Raw genomic sequence first — 23041 nt, forward strand, 5'->3', positions numbered from 1 at the left:
GGTACAGGCCTTCCCAGTCATAGGGTAATAATCATTGTCCGACAGAAAAGAAAGTTACAAGTCACAACTTTCAAAGCGTTTTTACTGTGAAATGTCATCCTTGTTTTCAAATCCATCCATGACCTCGCCCGTCCCTATCTCTGCAACGTCCTCCAGCTCTACAACCCTCCGAGATCTCTGTAACCTCCTCCAGCCCTACAACCCTCTGAGATCTCTGGAAACTCCTCCAGCCCCTACAACCCTCTGAGATCTCTGTAACCTCCTCCAGCCTTACAACCCTCCGAGATCTCTGGAACCTCCTCCAGCCCCTACAACCCTCTGAGATCTCTGTAACCTGCTCCAGCCTTACAACCCTCCAAGATCTCTGTAACCTCCTCCAGCCCTACAACCCACCAAGATCTCTGGAACCTCCTCCAGCCTCTACAACCCTCTGAGATCTCTGTAACCTCCTCCAGCCTTACAACCCTCCGAGATCTCTGGAACCTCCTCCAGCCCCTACAACCCTCTGAGATCCCTGTAACATCCTCCAGCCTTACAACCCTCCGAGATCTCTGTAACCTCCTCCAGCCCCTACAACCCTCTGAGATCTCTGTAACCCCCTGCAGCCCTACAACCCTCCAAGATCTCTGGAACCTCCTCCACCCCAACAACCCTCCGAGATCTCTGTAACCTCCTCCGGCCCTACAACCCACCGAGATCTCTGTAACCTCCTCCAGCCCGACAACCCTCCAAGATCTCTGTAACCTCCTCCAGCCCTACAGACCTCTGAGATCTCTGTAACCTCCTGCAGCCCTACAACCCTCCCTATCTCTGTAACCTCCTCCAGCCCTACAACCCACTGAGATCTCTGTAACCTCCTCCAGCCCTACAACCCTCCAAGATCTCTGGGACCTCCTCCAGCCCCTACAACCCTCTGAGATCTCTGTAACCTCCTCCAGCCTTACAACCCTTCGAGATCTCTGTAACCTCCTCCAGCCCCTACAAACCTCTGAGATCTCTGTAACCTCCTCCAGCCCTATAACCCTCCAAGATCTCTGGAACCTCCTCCAGCCCCTACAACCCTCTGAGATCTCTGTAACCTCCTCCAGCCTTACAACCCTCCAAAACCTCTGTAACCTCGCCAGCCCCTACAACTGTCTGAGATCTCTGTAACCACCTCCAGCCATACAACCCTCCAAGATCTCTGGAACCTCCTCCAGCCCTACAACCCTCTGAGATCTCTGTAACCTCCTCCAGCCCTACAACCCTCCAAGACCTCTGTAACCCCATCCAGCCCCTACAACCCTCCCTATCTCTGTAACCTCCTCCAGCCCTACAAACCTCCGAGATCACTGTAACCTCCTCCAGCCGTACAACCCTCCCTATCTCTGTAACCGCCTCCAGCCCTACAACCATAAACTCCTCCAGCCCTACAACCCTCCGATATCTCGGTAACCTCCTCCAGACCGACAGCCCTCCGAGACCTCTGCAACCTCCTCCAGACCTACAACCCTCCGAGACCCCTGTAACCTCCTCCAGCCCTACAACCCTCCGAGATCTCTGTAACCTCCTCCAGCCCTACAACCCTCCAAGATCTCTGTAACCCCCTCCAGCCCCTACAACCCTCCCTATCTCTGTAACCTCCTCCAGCACTACAACCCTCCGAGATCTCTGTAACCTCCTCCAGCCCTACAACCCTCCCTATCTCTGTAACCTCCTCCAGTCCTACAACCCTCTGAGATCTCTGTAACCTCCTCCAGACCTGCAGCCTTCCAAGACCTCTGTAACCTCCTCCAACCCCACAACCCTCCGAGATCTCTGTAACCTCCTCCAGTCCTACAACCCTCTGAGATCTCTGTAACCTCCTCCAGACCGACAGCCCTCCGAGACCTCTGTAACCTCCTCCAACCCCACAACCCTCCGAGATCTCTGTAACCTCCTCCAGCCCTACAACCCTTCGAGATCTCTGTAGCCTCCTCCAGCCCTACCGCCCTCTGAGATCTCTGTAACCTCCTCCAGACCTACAGCCCTCCAAGACCTCTGTAACCTCCTCCAACCCCACAACCCTCCGAGATCTCTGTAACCTCCTCTAGCCCTACAACCCTCCGAGATCTCTGTAACCTCCTCCAGCCCTACAACCCTCCAAGAGCCCTGTAACCTCCTCCAGCCCTACAACCCTCCGAGATCTCTGAAACCTCCTCCAGCCCCACAACCCTCTGAGATCTCTGTATCCTCCTCCAGCCCTACAACCCTCTGAGATCTCTGTAACCTCCTCCAGCCCTGCAACCCTCCGAGATCTCTGTATCCTCCTCCAGGCCTACAACCCTCCGAGATCTCTGTAACCTCCTCCAGCCCTACAACCCTCCGAGATCTCTGTAACCTCCTCCAGCCCTACAACCCTCTCAGATCTCTGTATCCTCCTCCAGCCGTGCAACCCTCTGAGATCTCTGTAACCTCATCCAGCACTGCAACCCTCCGAGATCTCTGTAACCTCCTCCATCCCTACAACCCTCCGAGAGCTCTGTATCCTCCTCCAGCACTACAACCCTCCGAGATCTCTGTAACCTCCTCCAGCCCTACAACCCTCCAAGATCTCTGTAACCTCCTCCAGCCCTACAACCCTCCGAGATCTCCGTAACCTCCTCCAGCCCTACAACCCTCCAAGATCTCTGTAACCTCCTCCAGCCCTGCAACCCTCTGAGACCTCTGTAACCTCCTCCAGACCTACAGCCATCCGAGACCTCTGTAACCTCCTCCAACCCCACAACCCTCCGAGATCTCTGTAACCTCCTCCAGCCCTACAACCCTCCGAGATCTCTGAAACCTCCTCCAGCCGTACAACCCTCCGAGATCTCTGTAACCGCCTCCAGCCCTACAACCCTCCGAGATCTCTGTAACATCCTCCAGCCCTACAGCCCTCCGAGATCTCTGTAACCTCCTCCAGCCTTACAACCCTCCGAGATCTCTGTAACCTCCTCCAGCCCTACAACCCTCCAAGATCTCTGGAACCTCCTCCAGCCCCTACAACTGTCTGAGATCTCTGTAACCTCCTCCAGCCCTACAACCCTCCAAGATCTCTGTAACCTCCTCTATCCCTACAAGCGTCCGAGATCTCTGTATCCTCCTCCAGCACTACAACCCTCCGAGACCTCTGTAACCTCCTCCAGCCCTGCAACCCTCCAAGATCTCTGTATCCTCCTCCAGCCCTACAACCCTCCGAGATCTCAGTAACCTCCTCCAGCCCTACAACCCTCCGAGATCTCTGTAATCTCCTCCAGCCCTACAACCCTCCAGGATCTCTGTAACCTCCTCCAGCCCTACAACCCTCCGAGATCTCTGTAACCTCCTCCAGCCCTACAACCCTCCAAGATCTCTGTAACCCCCTCCAGCCCCTACAACAGTCCCTATCTCTGTAACCTCCTCTAGCCCTACAACCCTCCGAGATCTCTGTAACCGCCTCCAGTCCTACAGCCCTCCGAGACCTCTGTAACCTCCTCCAACCCCACAACCCTCCGAGGTCTCTGTAACCTCCTCCAGCCCCTACAACCTTCCGAGATCTCTGTAACCCCCTCCAGCCCCTACAAACCTCCCTATCTCTGTAACTTCCTCCAGTCCTACAACCCTCCGAGATCTCTGTAACCTCCTCCAGCCCTACAACCCTCCAAGATCTCTGTAACCTCCTCCAGCCCTACAACCCTCCGAGATCTCTGTAACCTCCTCCAGCCCTACAACCCTCCAAGATCTCTGTAAACCGCGCCAGCCCCTACAACCCTCCCTATCTCTGTAACCTCCTCCAGCCCTACAACCCTCCGAGATCTCTGTAACCTCCTCCAGCCCTACAGCCCTCCGAGACCTCTGTAATCTCCTCCAACCCCACAACCCTCCGAGATCTCTGTAGCCTCCTCCAGCCCTACAACCCTCCGAGATCTCTGTAACCTCCTCCAGCCCTACAACCCTCCGAGATCTCTGTAACCTCCTCCAGACCGACAGCCCTCCGAGACCTCTGTAACCTCCTCCAACCCCACAACCCTCCGAGATCTCTGTAACCTCCTCCAGCCCTACAACCCTTCGAGATCTCTGTAACCTCCTCCAGGCCTACAACCCTCTGAGATCCCTATAACCTCCTCCAGCCCTACAACCCTCCGAGATCTCTGTAACCTCCTCCAGCCCTACAACCCTCTGAGATCTCTGTAGCCGCCTCCAGCCCTACCGCCCTCTGAGATCTCTGTAACCTCCTCCAGACCTACAGCCCTCCAAGACCTCTGTAAACTCCTCCAACCACACAACCCTCCGAGATCTCTGTAACCTCCTCTAGCCCTACAACCCTCCGAGATCTCTGTAACCTCCTCCAGCCCTACAACCCTCCAAGAGCCCTGTAACCTCCTCCAGCCCTACAACCCTCTGAGATCTCTGTATCCTCCTCCAGCCCTACAACCCTCTGAGATCTCTGTAACCTCCTCCAGCCCTGCAACCCTCCGAGATCTCTGTATCCTCCTCCAGGCCTACAACCCTCCGAGATCTCTGTAACCTCCTCCAGCCCTACAACCCTCCGAGATCTCTGTAACCTCCTCCAGCCCTACAACCCTCTCAGATCTCTGTATCCTCCTCCAGCCGTGCAACCCTCTGAGATCTCTGTAACCTCATCCAGCACTGCAACCCTCCGAGATCTCTGTAACCTCCTCCAGCCCTAGAACCCTCCGAGAGCTCTGTATCCTCCTCCAGCACTACAACCCTCCGAGATCTCTGTAACCTCCTCCAGCCCTACAACCCTCCAAGATCTCTGTAACCTCCTCCAGCCCTACAACCCTCCGAGATCTCCGTAACCTCCTCCAGCCCTGCAACCCTCCAAGATCTCTGTAACCTCCTCCAGCCCTACAACCCTCTGAGAACTCTGTAACCTCCTCCAGACCTACAGCCATCCGAGACCTCTGTAACCTCCTCCAACCCCACAACCCTCCGAGATCTCTGTAACCTCCTCCAGCCCTACAACCCTCCGAGATCTCTGAAACCTCCTCCAGCCGTACAACCCTCCGAGATCTCTGCAACCTCCTCCAGCCCTACAACCCTCCGAGATCTCTGTAACCTCCTCCAGCCCTACAGCCCTCCGAGATCTCTGTAACCTCCTCCAGCCTTACAACCCTCCGAGATCTCTGTAACCTCCTGCAGCCCTACAACCCTCCAAGATCTCTGGAACCTCCTCCAGCCCCTACAACTGTCTGAGATCTCTGTAACCTCCTCCAGCCCTCCAACCCTCCAAGATCTCTGTAACCTCCTCTATCCCTACAACCCTCCGAGATCTCTGTATCCTCCTCCAGCACTACAACCCTCCGAGACCTCTGTAACCTCCTCCAGCCCTGCAACCCTCCAAGATCTCTGTATCCTCCTCCAGCCCTACAACCCTCCGAGATCTCTGTAACCTCCTCCAGCCCTACAACCCTCCGAGATCTCTGTAATCTCCTCCAGCCCTACAACCCTCCAGGATCTCTGTAACCTCCTCCAGCCCTACAACCCTCCGAGATCTCTGTAACCTCATCCAGCACTACAACCCTCCAAGATCTCTGTAACCCCCTCCAGCCCCTACAACAGTCCCTATCTCTGTAACCTCCTCTAGCCCTACAACCCTCCGAGATCTCTGTGACCGCCTCCAGTCCTACAGCCCTCCGAGACCTCTGTAACCTCCTCCAACCCCACAACCCTCCGAGGTCTCTGTAACCTCTTCCAGCCCCTACAACCTTCTGAGATCTCTGTAACCCCCTCCAGCCCCTACAAACCTCCCTATCTCTGTAACTTCCTCCAGTCCTACAACCCTCCGAGATCTCTGTAACCTCCTCCAACCCCACAACCCTCCGAGATCTCTGTAACCTCCTCTAGCCCTACAACCCTCCGAGATCTCTGTAACCTCCTCCAGCCCTACAACCCTCCAAGAGCCCTGTAACCTCCTCCAGCCCTACAACCCTCCGAGATCTCTGAAATCCCCTCCAGCCCCACAACCCTCTGAGATCTCTGTATCCTCCTCCAGCCCTACAACCCTCTGAGATCTCTGTAACCTCCTCCAGCCCTGCAACCCTCCGAGATCTCTGTATCCTCCTCCAGGCCTACAACCCTCCGAGATCTCTGTAACCTCCTCCAGCCCTACAACCCTCCGAGATCTCTGTAACCTCCTCCAGCCCGACAACCCTCTCAGATCTCTGTATCCTCCTCCAGCCGTGCAACCCTCTGAGATCTCTGTAACCTCATCCAGCACTGCAACCCTCCGAGATCTCTGTAACCTCCTCCAGCCCTACAACCCTCCGAGAGCTCTGTATCCTCCTCCAGCACTACAACCCTCCGAGATCTCTGTAACCTCCTCCAGCCCTACAACCCTCCAAGATCTCTGTAACCTCCTCCAGCCCTACAACCCTCCGAGATCTCCGTAACCTCCTCCAGCCCTACAACCCTCCAAGATCTCTGTAACCTCCTCCAGCCCTACAACCCTCTGAGACCTCTGTAACCTCCTCCAGACCAACAGCCATCCGAGACCTCTGTAACCTCCTCCAACCCCACAACCCTCCGAGATCTCTGTAACCTCCTCCAGCCCTACAACCCTCCGAGATCTCTGTAACCTCCTCCAGCCGTACAACCCTCCGAGATCTCTGTAACCTCCTCCAGCCCTACAACCCTCCGAGATCTCTGTAACCTCCTCCAGCCCTACAGCCCTCCGAGATCTCTGTAACCTCCTCCAGCCCTACAACCCTCCGAGATCTCTGTAACCTCCTCCAGCCCTACAACCCTCCAAGATCTCTGGAACCTCCTCCAGCCCCTACAACTGTCTGAGATCTCTGTAACCTCCTCCAGCCCTACAACCCTCCAAGATCTCTGTAACCTCCTCTATCCCTACAACCCTCCGAGATCTCTGTATCCTCCTCCAGCACTACAACCCTCCGAGACCTCTGTAACCTCCTCCAGCCCCGCAACCCTCCAAGATCTCTGTATCCTCCTCCAGCCCTACAACCCTCCGAGATCTCTGTAACCTCCTCCAGCCCTACAACCCTCCGAGATCTCTGTAATCTCCTCCAGCCCTACAACCCTCCAGGATCTCTGTAACCTCCTCCAGCCCTACAACCCTCCGAGATCTCTGTAACCTCATCCAGCCCTACAACCCTCCAAGATCTCTGTAACCCCCTCCAGCCCCTACAACAGTCCCTATCTCTGTAACCTCCTCTAGCCCTACAACCCTCCGAGATCTCTGTAACCGCCTCCAGTCCTACAGCCCTCCGAGACCTCTGTAACCTCCTCCAACCCCACAACCCTCCGAGGTCTCTGTAACCTCCTCCAGCCCCTACAACCTTCCAAGATCTCTGTAACCCCCTCCAGCCCCTACAAACCTCCCTATCTCTGTAACTTCCTCCAGTCCTACAACCCTCCGAGATCTCTGTAACCTCCTCCAGCCCTACAACCCTCCAAGATCTCTGTAACCTCCTCCAGCCCTACAACCCTCCGAGATCTCTGTAACCTCCTCCAGCCCTACAACCCTCCAAGATCTCTGTAACCCCCACCAGCCCCTACAACCCTCCCTATCTCTGTAACCTCCTCCAGCCCTACAACCCTCCGAGATCTCTGTAACCTCCTCCAGCCCTACAGCCCTCCGAGACCTCTGTAATCTCCTCCAACCCCACAACCCTCCGAGATCTCTGTAACCTCCTCCAGCCCTACAACCCTCCGAGATCTCTGTAACCTCCTCCAGCCCTACAACCCTCCAAGATCCCTATAACCTCCTCCAGCCCTACAACCCTCCGAGATCTCTGTAACCTCCTCCAGACCGACAGCCCTCCGAGACCTCTGTAACCTCCTCCAGCCCCACAAGCCTCCGAGATCTCTGTAACCTCCTCCAGCCCTACATCCCTCCGAGATCTCTGTATCCTCCTCCAGCCCTACAACCCTCCGAGATCTCTGTAACCTCCTCCAGCCCTACAACCCTCTCAGATCTCTGTAACCTCATCCAGCACTGCAACCCTCCGAGATCTCTGTAACCTCCTCCAGCCCTACAACCCTCCGAGAGCTCTGTATTCTCCTCCAGCACTACAACCCTCCGAGATCTCTGTAACCTCCTCCAGCCCTACAACCCTCCAAGATCTCTGTAACCTCCTCCAGCCCTACAACCCTCCGAGATCTCCGTAACCTCCTCCAGCCCTACAACCCTCCAAGATCTCTGTAACCTCCTCCAGCCCTGCAACCCTCTGAGACCTCTGTAACCTCCTCCAGACCTACAGCCATCCGAGACGTCTGTAACCTCCTCCAACCCCACAACCCTCCGAGATCTCTGTAACCTCCTCCAGCCCTACAACCCTCCGAGATCTCTGAAACCTCCTCCAGCCGTACAACCCTCCGAGATCTCTGTAACCTCCTCCAGCCTTACAACCCTCCGAGATCTCTGTAACCTCCTCCAGCCCTACAGCCCTCCGAGATCTCTGGAACCTCCTCCAGCCCCTACAACTGTCTGAGATCTCTGTAACCTCCTCCAGCCCTACAACCCTCCAAGATCTCTGTAACCTCCTCTATCCCTACAAGCGTCCGAGATCTCTGTATCCTCCTCCAGCACTACAACCCTCCGAGACCTCTGTAACCTCCTCCAGCCCTGCAACCCTCCAAGATCTCTGTATCCTCCTCCAGCCCTACAACCCTCCGAGATCTCTGTAACCTCCTCCAGCCCTACAACCCTCCGAGATCTCTGTAATCTCCTCCAGCCCTACAACCCTCCAGGATCTCTGTAACCTCCTCCAGCCCTACAACCCTCCGAGATCTCTGTAACCTCATCCAGCCCTACAACCCTCCAAGATCTCTGTAACCCCCTCCAGCCCCTACAACAGTCCCTATCTCTGTAACCTCCTCTAGCCCTACAACCCTCCGAGATCTCTGTAACCGCCTCCAGTCCTACAGCCCTCCGAGACCTCTGTAACCTCCTCCAACCCCACAACCCTCCGAGGTCTCTGTAACCTCCTCCAGCCCCTACAACCTTCCGAGATCTCTGTAACCCCCTCCAGCCCCTACAAACCTCCCTATCTCTGTAACTTCCTCCAGTCCTACAACCCTCCGAGATCTCTGTAAACCACGCCAGCCCCTACAACCCTCCCTATCTCTGTAACCTCCTCCAGCCCTACAACCCTCCGAGATCTCTGTAACCTCCTCCAGCCCTACAGCCCTCCGAGACCTCTGTAATCTCCTCCAACCCCACAACCCTCCGAGATCTCTGTAGCCTCCTCCAGCCCTACAACCCTCCGAGATCTCTGTAACCTCCTCCAGCCCTACAACCCTCCGAGATCTCTGTAACCTCCTCCAGACCGACAGCCCTCCGAGACCTCTGTAACCTCCTCCAACCCCACAACCCTCCGAGATCTCTGTAACCTCCTCCAGCCCTACAACCCTTCGAGATCTCTGTAACCTCCTCCAGCCCTACAACCCTCTGAGATCCCTATAACCTCCTCCAGCCCTACAACCCTCCGATATCTCTGTAACCTCCTCCAGCCCTACAACCCTCTGAGATCTCTGCAGCCTCCTCCAGCCCTACCGCCCTCTGAGATCTCTGTAACCTCCTCCAGACCTACAGCCCTCCAAGACCTCTGTAACCTCCTCCAACCCCACAACCCTCCGAGATCTCTGTAACCTCCTCTAGCCCTACAACCCTCCGAGATCTCTGTAACCTCCTCCAGCCCTACAACCCTCCAAGAGCCCTGTAACCTCCTCCAGCCCTACAACCCTCCGAGATCTCTGAAACCTCCTCCAGCCCCACAACCCTCTGAGATCTCTGTATCCTCCTCCAGCCCTACAACCCTCTGAGATCTCTGTAACCTCCTCCAGCCCTGCAACCCTCCGAGATCTCTGTATCCTCCTCCAGGCCTACAACCCTCCGAGATCTCTGTAACCTCCTCCAGCCCTACAACCCTCCGAGATCTCTGTAACCTCCTCCAGCCCTACAACCCTCTCAGATCTCTGTATCCTCCTCCAGCCGTGCAACCCTCTGAGATCTCTGTAACCTCATCCAGCACTGCAACCCTCCGAGATCTCTGTAACCTCCTCCAGCCCTACAACCCTCCGAGAGCTCTGTATCCTCCTCCAGCACTACAACCCTCCGAGATCTCTGTAACCTCCTCCAGCCCTACAACCCTCCAAGATCTCTGTAACCTCCTCCAGCCCTTCAACCCTCCGAGATCTCCGTAACCTCCTCCAGCCCTACAACCCTCCAAGATCTCTGTAACCTCCTCCAGCCCTACAACCCTCTGAGACCTCTGTAACCTCCTCCAGACCTACAGCCATCCGAGACCTCTGTAACATCCTCCAACCCCACAACCCTCTGAGATCTCTGTAACCTCCTCCAGCCCTACAACCCTCCGAGATCTCTGAAACCTCCTCCAGCCGTACAACCCTCCGAGACCTCTGTAACCTCCTCCAGCCCTACAACCCTCCGAGATCTCTGTAACCTCCTCCAGCCCTACAGCCCTCCGAGATCTCTGTAACCTCCTCCAGCCTTACAACCCTCCGAGATCTCTGTAACCTCCTGCAGCCCTACAACCCTCCAAGATCTCTGGAACCTCCTCCAGCCCCTACAACTCTCTGAGATCTCTGTAACCTCCTCCAGCCCTCCAACCCTCCAAGATCTCTGTAACCTCCTCTATCCCTACAACCCTCCGAGATCTCTGTATCCTCCTCCAGCACTACAACCCTCCGAGACCTCTGTAACCTCCTCCAGCCCTGCAACCCTCCAAGATCTCTGTATCTTCCTCCAGCCCTACAACCCTCCGAGATCTCTGTAACCTCCTCCAGCCCTACAACCCTCCGAGATCTCTGTAACCTCCTCCAGCCCTACAACCCTCCAAGATCTCTGTAACCTCCTCCAGCCCTACAACCCTCCGAGATCTCCGTAACCTCCTCCAGCCCTACAACCCTCCAAGATCTCTGTAACCTCCTCCAGCCCTGCAACCCTCTGAGACCTCTGTAACCTCCTCCAGACCTACAGCCATCCGAGACGTCTGTAACCTCCTCCAACCCCACAACCCTCCGAGATCTCTGTAACCTCCTCCAGCCCTACAACCCTCCGAGATCTCTGAAACCTCCTCCAGCCGTACAACCCTCCGAGATCTCTGTAACCGCCTCCAGCCCTACAACCCTCCGAGATCTCTGTAACCTCCTCCAGCCCTACAGCCCTCCGAGATCTCTGTAACCTCCTCCAGCCTTACAACCCTCCGAGATCTCTGTAACCTCCTCCAGCCCTACAACCCTCCAAGATCTCTGGAACCTCCTCCAGCCCCTACAACTGTCTGAGATCTCTGTAACCTCCTCCAGCCCTACAACCCTCCAAGATCTCTGTAACCTCCTCTATCCCTACAAGCGTCCGAGATCTCTGTATCCTCCTCCAGCACTACAACCCTCCGAGACCTCTGTAACCTCCTCCAGCCCTGCAACCCTCCAAGATCTCTGTATCCTCCTCCAGCCCTACAACCCTCCGAGATCTCTGTAACCTCCTCCAGCCCTACAACCCTCCGAGATCTCTGTAATCTCCTCCAGCCCTACAACCCTCCAGGATCTCTGTAACCTCCTCCAGCCCTACAACTCTCCGAGATCTCTGTAACCTCATCCAGCCCTACAACCCTCCAAGATCTCTGTAACCCCCTCCAGCCCCTACAACAGTCCCTATCTCTGTAACCTCCTCTAGCCCTACAACCCTCCGAGATCTCTGTAACCGCCTCCAGTCCTACAGCCCTCCGAGACCTCTGTAACCTCCTCCAACCCCACAACCCTCCGAGGTCTCTGTAACCTCCTCCAGCCCCTACAACCTTCCGAGATCTCTGTAACCCCCTCCAGCCCCTACAAACCTCCCTATCTCTGTAACTTCCTCCAGTCCTACAACCCTCCGAGATCTCTGTAACCTCCTCCAGCCCTACAACCCTCCAAGATCTCTGTAACCTCCTCCAGCCCTACAACCCTCCGAGATCTCTGTAACCTCCTCCAGCCCTACAACCCTCCAAGATCTCTGTAAACCGCGCCAGCCCCTACAACCCTCCCTATCTCTGTAACCTCCTCCAACCCCACAACCCTCCGAGATCTCTGTAGCCTCCTCCAGCCCTACAACCCTCCGAGATCTCTGTAACCTCCTCCAGCCCTACAACCCTCCGAGATCTCTGTAACCTCCTCCAGACCGACAGCCCTCCGAGACCTCTGTAACCTCCTCCAACCCCACAACCCTCCGAGATCTCTCTAACCTCCTCCAGCCCTACAACCCTTCGAGATCTCTGTAACCTCCTCCAGCCCTACAACCCTCTGAGATCCCTATAACCTCCTCCAGCCCTACAACCCTCCGAGATCTCTATAACCTCCTCCAGCCCTACAACCCTCTGAGATCTCTGTAGCCTCCTCCAGCCCTACCGCCCTCTGAGATCTCTGTAACCTCCTCCAGACCTACAGCCCTCCAAGACCTCTGTAACCTCCTCCAACCCCACAACCCTCCGAGATCTCTGTAACCTCCTCTAGCCCTACAACCCTCCGAGATCTCTGTAACCTCCTCCAGCCCTACAACCCTCCAAGAGCCCTGTAACCTCCTCCAGCCCTACAACCCTCCGAGATCTCTGAAACCTCCTCCAGCCCCACAACCCTCTGAGATCTCTGTATCCTCCTCCAGCCCTACAACCCTCTGAGATCTCTGTAACCTCCTCCAGCCCTGCAACCCTCCGAGATCTCTGTATCCTCCTCCAGGCCTACAACCCTCCGAGATCTCTGTAACCTCCTCCAGCCCTACAACCCACCGAGATCTCTGTAACCTCCTCCAGCCCTACAACCCTCTCAGATCTCTGTATCCTCCTCCAGCCGTGCAACCCTCTGAGATCTCTGTAACCTCATCCAGCACTGCAACCCTCCGAGATCTCTGTAACCTCCTCCAGCCCTACAACCCTCCGAGAGCTCTGTATCCTCCTCCAGCACTACAACCCTCCGAGATCTCTGTAACCTCCTCCAGCCCTACAACCCTCCAAGATCTCTGTAACCTCCTCCAGCCCTACAACCCTCCGAGATCTCCGTAACCTCCTCCAGCCCTACAACCCTCCAAGATCTCTGTAACCTCCTCCAGCCCTACAACCCTCTGAGACCTCTGTAACCTCCTCCAGACCTACAGCCATCCGAGACCTCTGTAACCTCCTCCAACCCCACAACCCTCCGAGATCTCTGTAACCTCCTCCAGCCCTACAACCCTCCGAGATCTCTGAAACCTCCTCCAGCCGTACAACCCTCCGAGACCTCTGTAACCTCCTCCAGCCCTACAACCCTCCGAGATCTCTGTAACCTCCTCCAGCCCTACAGCCCTCCGAGATCTCTGTAACCTCCTCCAGCCTTACAACCCTCCGAGATCTCTGTAACCTCCTGCAGCCCTACAACACTCCAAGATCTCTGGAACCTCCTCCAGCCCCTACAACTGTCTGAGATCTCTGTAACCTCCTCCAGCCCTCCAACCCTCCAAGATCTCTGTAACCTCCTCTATCCCTACAACCCTCCGAGATCTCTGTATCCTCCTCCAGCACTACAACCCTCCGAGACCTCTGTAACCTCCTCCAGCCCTGCAACCCTCCAAGATCTCTGTATCTTCCTCCAGCCCTACAACCCTCCGAGATCTCTGTAACCTCCTCCAGCCCTACAACCCTCCGAGATCTCTGTAATCTCCTCCAGCCCTACAACCCTCCAGGATCTCTGTAACCTCCTCCAGCCCTACAACCCTCCGAGATCTCTGTAACCTCATCCAGCCCTACAACCCTCCAAGATCTCTGTAACCCCCTCCAGCCCCTACAACTGTCCCTATCTCTGTAACCTCCTCTAGCCCTACAACCCTCCGAGATCTCTGTGACCGCCTCCAGTCCTACAGCCCTCCGAGACCTCTGTAACCTCCTCCAACCCCACAACCCTCCAAGGTCTCTGTAACCTCTTCCAGCCCCTACAACCTTCCGAGATCTCTGTAACCCCCTCCAGCCCCTACAAACCTCCCTATCTCTGTAACTTCCTCCAGTCCTACAACCCTCCGAGATCTCTGTAACCTCCTCCAGCCCTACAACCCTCTGAGATCTCTGTAGTCTCCTCCAGCCCTACCGCCCTCTGAGATCTCTGTAACCTCCTCCAGACCTACAGCCCTCCAAGACCTCTGTAACCTCCTCCAACCCCACAACCCTCCGAGATCTCTGTAACCTCCACTAGCCCTACAACCCTCCGAGATCTCTGTAACCTCCTCCAGCCCTACAACCCTCCAAGAGCCCTGTAACCTCCTCCAGCCCTACAACCCTCCGAGATCTCTGAAACCTCCTCCAGCCCCACAACCCTCTGAGATCTCTGTATCCTCCTCCAGCCCTACAACCCTCTGAGATCTCTGTAACCTCCTCCAGCCCTGCAACCCTCCGAGATCTCTGTATCCTCCTCCAGGCCTACAACCCTCCGAGATCTCTGTAACCTCCTCCAGCCCTACAACCCTCCGAGATCTCTGTAACCTCCTCCAGCCCTACAACCCTCTCAGATCTCTGTATCCTCCTCCAGCCGTGCAACCCTCTGAGATCTCTGTAACCTCATCCAGCACGGCAACCCTCCGAGATCTCTGTAACCTCCTCCAGCCCTACAACCCTCCGAGAGCTCTGTATCCTCCTCCAGCACTACAACCCTCCGAGATCTCTGTAACCTCCTCCAGCCCTACAACCCTCCAAGATCTCTGTAACCTCCTCCAGCCCTACAACCCTCCGAGATCTCCGTAACCTCCTCCAGCCCTACAACCCTCCAAGATCTCTGTAACCTCCTCCAGCCCTACAACCCTCTGAGACCTCTGTAACCTCCTCCAGACCTACAGCCATCCGAGACCTCTGTAACCTCCTCCAACCCCACAACCCTCCGAGATCTCTGTAACCTCCTCCAGCCCTACAACCCTCCGAGATCTCTGTAACCTCCTCCAGCCGTACAACCCTCCGAGATCTCTGTAACCTCCTCCAGCCCTACAACCCTCCGAGATCTCTGTAACCTCCTCCAGCCCTACAGCCCTCCGAGATCTCTGTAACCTCCTCCAGCCCTACAAACCTCCGAGATCTCTGTATCCTCCTCCAGCCCTACTACCCTCCAAGATCTCTGGAACCTCCTCCAGCCCCTACAACTGTCTGAGATCTCTGTAACCTCCTCCAGCCCTACAACCCTCCAAGATCTCTGTAACCTCCTCTATCCCTACAACCCTTCGAGATCTCTGTATCCTCCTCCAGCACTACAACCCTCCGAGACCTCTGTAACCTCCTCCAGCCCCGCAACTCTCCAAGATCTCTGTATCCTCCTCCAGCCCTACAACCCTCCGAGATCTCTGTAACCTCCTCCAGCCCTACAACCCTCCGAGATCTCTGTAATCTCCTCCAGCCCTACAACCCTCCAGGATCTCTGTAACCTCCTCCAGCCCTACAACCCTCCGAGATCTCTGTAACCTCATCCAGCCCTACAACCCTCCAAGATCTCTGTAACCCCCTCCAGCCCCTACAACAGTCCCTATCTCTGTAACCTCCTCTAGCCCTACAACCCTCCGAGATCTCTGTAACCGCCTCCAGTCCTACAGCCCTCCGAGACCTCTGTAACCTCCTCCAACCCCACAACCCTCCGAGGTCTCTGTAACCTCCTCCAGCCCCTACAACCTTCCGAGATCTCTGTAACCCCCTCCAGCCCCTACAAACCTCCCTATCTCTGTAACTTCCTCCAGTCCTACAACCCTCCGAGATCTCTGTAACCTCCTCCAGCCCTACAACCCTCCAAGATCTCTGTAACCTCCTCCAGCCCTACAACCCTCCGAGATCTCTGTAACCTCCTCCAGCCCTACAACCCTCCAAGATCTCTGTAACCCCCACCAGCCCCTACAACCCTCCCTATCTCTGCAACCTCCTCCAGCCCTACAACCCTCCGAGATCTCTGTAACCTCCTCCAGCCCTACAGCCCTCCGAGACCTCTGTAATCTCCTCCAACCCCACAACCCTCCGAGATCTCTGTAACCTCCTCCAGCCCTACAACCCTCCGAGATCTCTGTAACCTCCTCCAGCCCTACAACCCTCCAAGATCCCTACAACCTCCTCCAGCCCTACAACCCTCCGAGATCTCTGTAACCTCCTCCAGACCGACAGCCCTCCGAGACCTCTGTAACCTCCTCCAACCCCACAAGCCTCCGAGATCTCTGTAACCTCCTCCAGCCCTACATCCCTCCGAGATCTCTGTATCCTCCTCCAGCCCTACAACCCTCCGAGATCTCTGTAACCTCCTCCAGCCCTAAAACCCTCCGAGATCCCTATTACCTCCTCCAGCCCTACAACCCTCCGAGATCTCTGTAACCTCCTCTAGCCCTACAACTCTCCGAGATCTCTGTAGCCTCCTGCAGCCCTACAGCCCTCTGAGATCTCTGTAACCTCCTCCAGATCTACAGCCCTCCGAGACCTCTGTAATCTCCTCCAACCCCACAACCCTCCGAGATCTCTGTAACCTCCTCCAGCCCTACAACCCTCCGAGATCTCTGTAACCTCCTCCAGCCCTACAACCCTCCAAGATCCCTGTAACCTCCTCCAGCCGTACAACCCTCCGAGATCTCTGAAACCCCCTCCAGCCCTACAACCCTCTGAGATCTCTGTATCCTCCTCCAGCCCTACAACCCTCTGAGATCTCTGTAACCTCCTCCAGCCCTACAACCCTCCAAGATCTCTGTATCCTCCTCCAGGCCTACAACCCTCCGAGATCTCTGTTACCTCCTCCAGCCCTACAACCCTCCGAGATCTCTGTAACCTCCTCCAGCCCTACAACCCTCCGAGATCTCTGTATCCTCCTCCAGCGCTGCAACCCTCCGAGATCTCTGTAACCTCCTCCAGCCCTACAACCCTCCAAGATCTCTGTAACCTCCTCCAGCCCTACAACCCTCTGAGATCTCTGTATCCTCCTCCAGCCCTACAACCCTCTGAGATCTCTGTAACCTCCTCCAGCCCTGCAACCCTCCAAGGTCTCTGTAACCTCCTCCAGCCCTACAACCCTCCGAGATCTCTGTAACCTCCTCCAGCCCTACAACCCTCCGAGATCTCTGTATCCTCCAGCGCTGCAACCCTCCGAGATCTCTGTAACCTCCTCCAGCCCTACAACCCTCCAAGACCTCTGTAACCTCCTCCAGCCCGACAACCCTCCGAGATCTCTGTAACCTCCTGCAGCCCTCCAACCCACCAAGATCTCTGTAACCTCCTCCAGCCCCTACAACCCTCCCTATCTCTGTAACCTCCTCCAGCCCTACAACCCTCTGAGACCTCTGTAACCTCCTCAAGACCTACAGCCCTCCGAGACCTCTATAACCTCCTCCAACCCCACAACCCTCTGAGATCTCTGTAACCTCCTCCAGCCGTACAACCCTCCGAGATCTCTGAAACCCCCTCCAGCCCTACAACCCTCTGAGATCTCTGTATCCTCCTCCAGCCCTACAACCCTCTGAGATCTCTGTAACCTCCTCCAGCCCTGCAACCCTCCAAGATCTCTGTATCCTCCCCCAGGCCTACAACCCTCCGAGATCTCTGTAACCTCCTCCAGCCCTACAACCCTCCGAGATCTCTGTAACCTCCTCCAGCCCTACAACCCTCCGAGATCTCTGTATCCTCCTCCAGCGCTGCAATCCTCCGAGATCTCTGTAACCTCCTCCAGCCCTACAACCCTCCAAGATCTCTGTAACTTCCTCCAGCCCTACAACCCTCTGAGATCTCTGTATCCTCCTCCAGCCCTACAACCCTCTGAGATCTCTGTAACCTCCTCCAGCCCTGCAACCCTCCAAGGTCTCTGTATCCTCCTCCAGGCCTACAACCCTCCGCGATCTCTGTAACCTCCTCCAGCCCTACAACCCTCCGAGATCTCTGTAACCTCCTCCAGCCCTACAACCCTCCGAGATCTCTGTATCCTCCAGCGCTGCAACCCTCCGAGATCTCTGTAACCTCCTCCAGCCCTACAACCCTCCAAGATCTCTGTAACCTCCTCCAGCCCTACAACCCTCCGAGATCTCTGTAACTTCCTGCAGCCCTCCAACCCTCCAAGATCTCTGTAACCTCCTCCAGCCCCTACAACCCTCCCTATCTCTGTAACCTCCTCCAGCCCTACAACCCTCTGAGACCTCCGTAACCTCCTCCAGACCTACAGCCCTCCGAGACCTCTATAACCTCCTCCAACCCCACAACCCTCCGAGATCTCTGTAACCTCCTCCAGCCCTACAACCCTCCGAGATCTCTGTAACCTCCTCCAGCCCTACAACCCTCCAAGATCCCTGTAACCTCCTCCAGCCCTATAACCCTCTGAGATCTCTGTAACCTCCTCCAGCCGTACAACCCTCCGAGATCTCTGTAACCTCCTCCAGCCCTACAACCCTCCGAGATCTCTGTAACCCCCTCCAGCCCTACAACCCTCCGAGATCTCTGTAACCTCCTCCAGCCCTACAACCCTCTGAGATCTCTGTAACCTCCTCCAGCCCTACAACCCTCCGAGGTCTCTGTAACCTCCTCCAGCCCCACAACCCTCCGAGATCTCTGTAACCTCCTCCAGCCCTACAGCCCTCCGAGATCTCTGTAACCTCCTCCAGCCCTACAACCCTCCGAGATCTCTGTAACCTCCTCCAGCCCCTACAACCCTCCGAGATCTCGGCGCTCCTCCAGTTTTGGCCTCTTGAACATCCCTGATTTCCATCGCTCCACCGTTGACGGCCGTGCCTTCAGCTGCCTGGGCCCTAAGCTCTGGAATTCCCTCCCTAAACCTCTCCGCCTCTCTACCGCCCTCTCCTCCTTTAAGACGCTCTTTAAAACTTACCCCTTTGACCAAGGCCTGTCCTAATATCTCCTTACGTGGCTCGGTGTCAGATTTTTGTTTGATAATGTTCCTGTGAATCACCTTGGGACATTTTACAGCGTTAAAGGCGCTATATAAATGCAAGTTGTTGTTGTTGAACCAATTTGGCCCCGCTGTTATGGTCACAAGATGTGTTCTGCCGTGTAACGTAATGTCACCTCGTTGAAACTCTCCTTTCTTGTTACAAGGTGGAAACACTGAGGTGACATTCAGGAATGGACACACGATACACGCGTTACCCATCAGAGTAGAACCGGTGATAGAAAGCACGACTGATGCTGGTGCTACGGACACGGCCGCTCCGGTGCAACGGACAGGTAATGCTTCAAATGAGGTGATTGCAAAATGCGTGGCTCGTACAGGAGATGAGTCAGGGCGTTGTCAGCACGCTGTGCTACCGGGTGGATGGGTCTCCAGTTCACACCATCTGGGTGAGCTGACCCTATGATTGTTTCCAATTTGATGGTTCACTTCAGAGTGAATTATGTTGAGTGGAGAGAAGCTGGCGTTGTTGTCCTTACAGCAGAGAAGGTTAAGAGAGGGGGGGATTTGACAGAGGTGTTTAAAATCGTGAAGGGTTTTGATAGAAACATAGAAGCATAGAAGATAGGAACAGGAGTAGGCCATTCGGCCCCTCGAGCCTGCTCCGCCATTCAATAAGATCATGGCTGATCATCCAAATTCAGTACCCTGTTCCTGCTTTCTCTCCATATCCCTTGATCCCTTTAGCCTCAAGAAATATATCCAACACCTTCTTGAATATATTTAATGAATTGGCCTCCACTGCCTTCTGTGGTAGAGAATTCCACAGGTTCACCACTCTCTGGGTGAAGCAATTCCTCCTCATTTCTGTCCTAAATGGCTTACCCCTTATCCTTAGACTGTGACCCCTGGTTCTGGACTCCCCGGCCATCGGGAACATCCTTCCTGCATCTGGTCTGTCTAGTCCTGATAGAATTTTATAAGTTTCAATGAGATCCCCTCTCATTCTTCTAAACTCCAGCGAGTACAAGCCCAATCGACCCAATCTCTCCTCGTACGTCATTCCTGCCATCCCAGGTATCAGCCTGGTGAATCTTCGCTGCACTCCTTCCATGGCAAGATAGAGTAAATAAAGAGAAACTGTTTCCAGTGGCAGGAGGGTCGGTCACCAGAGGACACAGATTTATGATAATTGGTAAAAGAACCAGAGGGGAGACGAGCAGATTTATATTTTTTTATGCAGCGTGTTGTTGTGATCTGGAATGCGCTGCCTGAAAGGGCAGTGGAAGCAGATTCAATAGTAACTTTCAAAAGGGAACTGGATAAGTACTTGAAAAGGAGAAATTTGGAGGGCTGTGGGGAATGGGACCAATTGGATAGCTCTTTGGGCTGCTTGGCCTCCTTCTGTGCTACATTATGCAGTGAGTCACCCAGAGGATTGGAGTCACTTGTAGGCCAGACCAGGTCAGGGTTGATAGGAGGTCATTAGTGAGCAAACCCGTTGGATTTTTACGACAATCCAGAAGCTTGCCTGGCCTTGCAGCCTCTGAGCTGCTCGCCGCTGGGCTACCGTTCCCACGCTTTACCTAGCTAGGTCAGGAGGGCCGCTACTAAGCCGAGCATTCAGAGACTCTTTGCTGATGGCCAGTGCTGGTGTAGCGTGACTGACATAAGAAAACTACTAGGCACTTGGTCTGAGTATTAAACAAGGCTTTAATCAACTGTTTTACAACATGGAGGTCTAGTTGTGTCCTTCACTAGTTCCTGTTAAAGAATGTCCTGCACAAGCTGGGCCCGTGCCCGAGTATTATTACTCTCCCTGGACATCGCCACCCGTAGGCCACTCAGTATTATTTCATAAGTCTTTCTTTCATAAATGACTGATTCATGTCAGTGACGGTTGACAGAAGGAAGCACGTTGCTTGTCTGTTGTGGCTGTGAACATAAAGGAGGGAAATGAGACGTGGAGGGTTGGTGCGAAATGTTCGAATAGACTGCGCGATCTGAGCATGGGCCACGCGTGGCGAAAACTGAGGGGAAGAAAGAAGGAGTAGTACCCTCAACAAAATGCGTAGAAATGATTTCCTCCCTATTCTGCATGGCTACATGTTAGACCCCAGGTACCCCGGCAGTGTAGTGGTTATGTTACTGGACTAATAATCCAGAGAACATGGGCTGGATTTTCATTGGGCCGTGGAGTCGGGATTGGGAGGCGTGTGGGGGTTTAAAATCCCGAAATCGGGGGGCACGATCCCATCCCGCCCCCAACCCTCCTCCATGCCAGTTTCAAAGGTGGCGGGTACCCGCCCCGCACTGGGAGCCGCCTCCCTGAGGCGGGAAGGGGATTAGTGCCAATTAACTGCCTGTTAACAGGTAGTTAACAGGCAGTTTTTAGCCTAATCCCTATTTTCATTGTTGAAATGTGGGATGCCCGATGGCTCCAAACCACGCCAAGTTAGAGGAGGCGGACCGTCGGGTTGAAGGACTTGGAGGGGTCGAGATGTCCAGTGTTCAGGTGAGTGATGGGTGCATGAGTGCCAAGGTAAGTGTGTTTGGTGTGTGTAAAGTGTTTAAAGAAGTTTTACTAACCTTTACTTACCTTTACAGCCTTCCTTCCTTCAGGTCTCGGGAGTCCCTCATCTCACCGGCACAGAAAGCAGAATGGCCGCGATCTGTCAAAATCTGTAGCCTCTGCTTTCTGTTCCGGAGAGAAGGAATTAACTTGGAGTACAGATTGTCAGTGTTTGACAGCTTCAAACAGCTGTGAAACGCTGATATTTCATCTGTCAAAAGGTCTTGAAAGATGACATTTCAATCTGTGACGTCACCTGTTGCTGGGTGGCCCTTAATTGGCCTGCTGAGCCCGCTGGGCGGGCTCAACAAGGTCAATCAAGTCTAAATCGGGTGGGTTGGCTAGAACTCGATGGAGGCGGGACTACAACCCCAAAAGTTGTAGTCCCGCCTCCTCAATGAAAATCCACCCCGTGTTCAAATTCCACCATTGAAGTTTAAAGTTAAAGCGGGAAATAAAAAGCTGGTATCAGTAACAGTGATCATGAAGCTATCACATGTTGTAAAAACCCATGTCCTTTAGGGAAGGAAACTTGCTGTCATCATATGTGACTCCAGTCTCACCAACGTGGTTAACTCTTCACTGCCCTCTGAAATAGCCTCGTTCCATCTTCTCAGGGCAACTTGGGATGGGCAATAAATGCCGGCCGTGCCAGCGATGCCCAGATCCCCAGAATGAATGAGCTGGCCACTAAGGGCTGCTCAAGAGCAGTCTCGCTGTCTGTCTTGAGGTATCTTTGTTCATCCTGTGGAGGAAACACCCAGTTCCTCATGGCCGCAGTGGATGGAGAACCCACACCAGCAAAGGCCCACCCTCCCACTCTGTGCCACCTGATGCTCAGCCCAGCCAGAGGCTTCCTGCACAGTAAAAGGGACACAGTCGGAGGGAGGGTCACCGTGGAGGTGGGGGTGCGGGAAGCTCTCTCTCCATGCCCATTGTGATAGAGCTAGAGGCCTGGAAACACACCACCTCCCCAAATCTCTCGGCTGGGGCATGACATGGCACAGTGCGACACAAGGCATAGGAGAGAACATACAAGGTCATACAAGTTGCTTTGTTATATCCCAATGGATTTAATTTTTTTGTACAGTATAAAAATTCCCTGTTTTTATTGCCACTGCACTGGTTAACAAAGCCTATGGGATCTTGAGCTTCATAAATAGAGGTATTGAGTAGAAAAGTAGAGAAGTTATGCTGAATCTTTATAAAACGCTGGTTAGGTCACAACTGGAGAATTGCATCCAGTTCTGGTCACCACACTTTAGGAAGGATGTGAAGGCCCTTGAGAGGGTGCAGAGGAGATTTACCAGAATGGTTCCGGGGATGGGGGATCTTAGCTACAAGGACAGGTTGGAGAATCTGGATTTGTTTTCATTAGAGCAAAGGAGGTTGAGGGGTGATTTGATAGAGGTGTACAAGATTATGACGGGTTTGGATAGGCTAGACGGGGAAAGGCTGTTCCCACTAGTTGATGGTACAAGGACTAGGGGACACAGATTTAAGATTTTGGGCAAGAGATACAAGGGGAGACGTGAGGAAAAACTTTTTTATGTAGCGAGTGGTGATGACCTTGAACTCGCTGCCGATGGAAGTGGTGGAAGCGGAGACACTCCATGTTTTCAAGGTGAGACTGGATAGGCA

General features: G+C 54.7%; 1 protein-coding gene across 3 annotated transcripts in view; it reads left to right on the forward strand.

The window, feature by feature from the left end:
• Positions 1-23041, forward strand: part of phactr2 (phosphatase and actin regulator 2) — a 203460-nt gene that overhangs the window by 121289 nt on the left and 59130 nt on the right. For 2 of the 3 annotated variants that reach the window (XM_085979209.1, XM_085979212.1), the window contains exon 4: positions 19035-19163. The exons of the other annotated variant lie outside the window; for it this stretch is intronic. In XM_085979209.1, coding sequence (XP_085835335.1) covers positions 19035-19163 — 129 coding nt within the window. The remainder of the gene's footprint in view (positions 1-19034; positions 19164-23041) is intronic. 3 annotated transcript variants of the gene reach the window in all.

This window comes from Somniosus microcephalus, chromosome 3, assembly GCF_052327205.1.
Source record: "Somniosus microcephalus isolate GS21.2 chromosome 3, FLI_Smic_1.0, whole genome shotgun sequence".
NCBI lineage: Eukaryota > Metazoa > Chordata > Chondrichthyes > Squaliformes > Somniosidae > Somniosus > Somniosus microcephalus.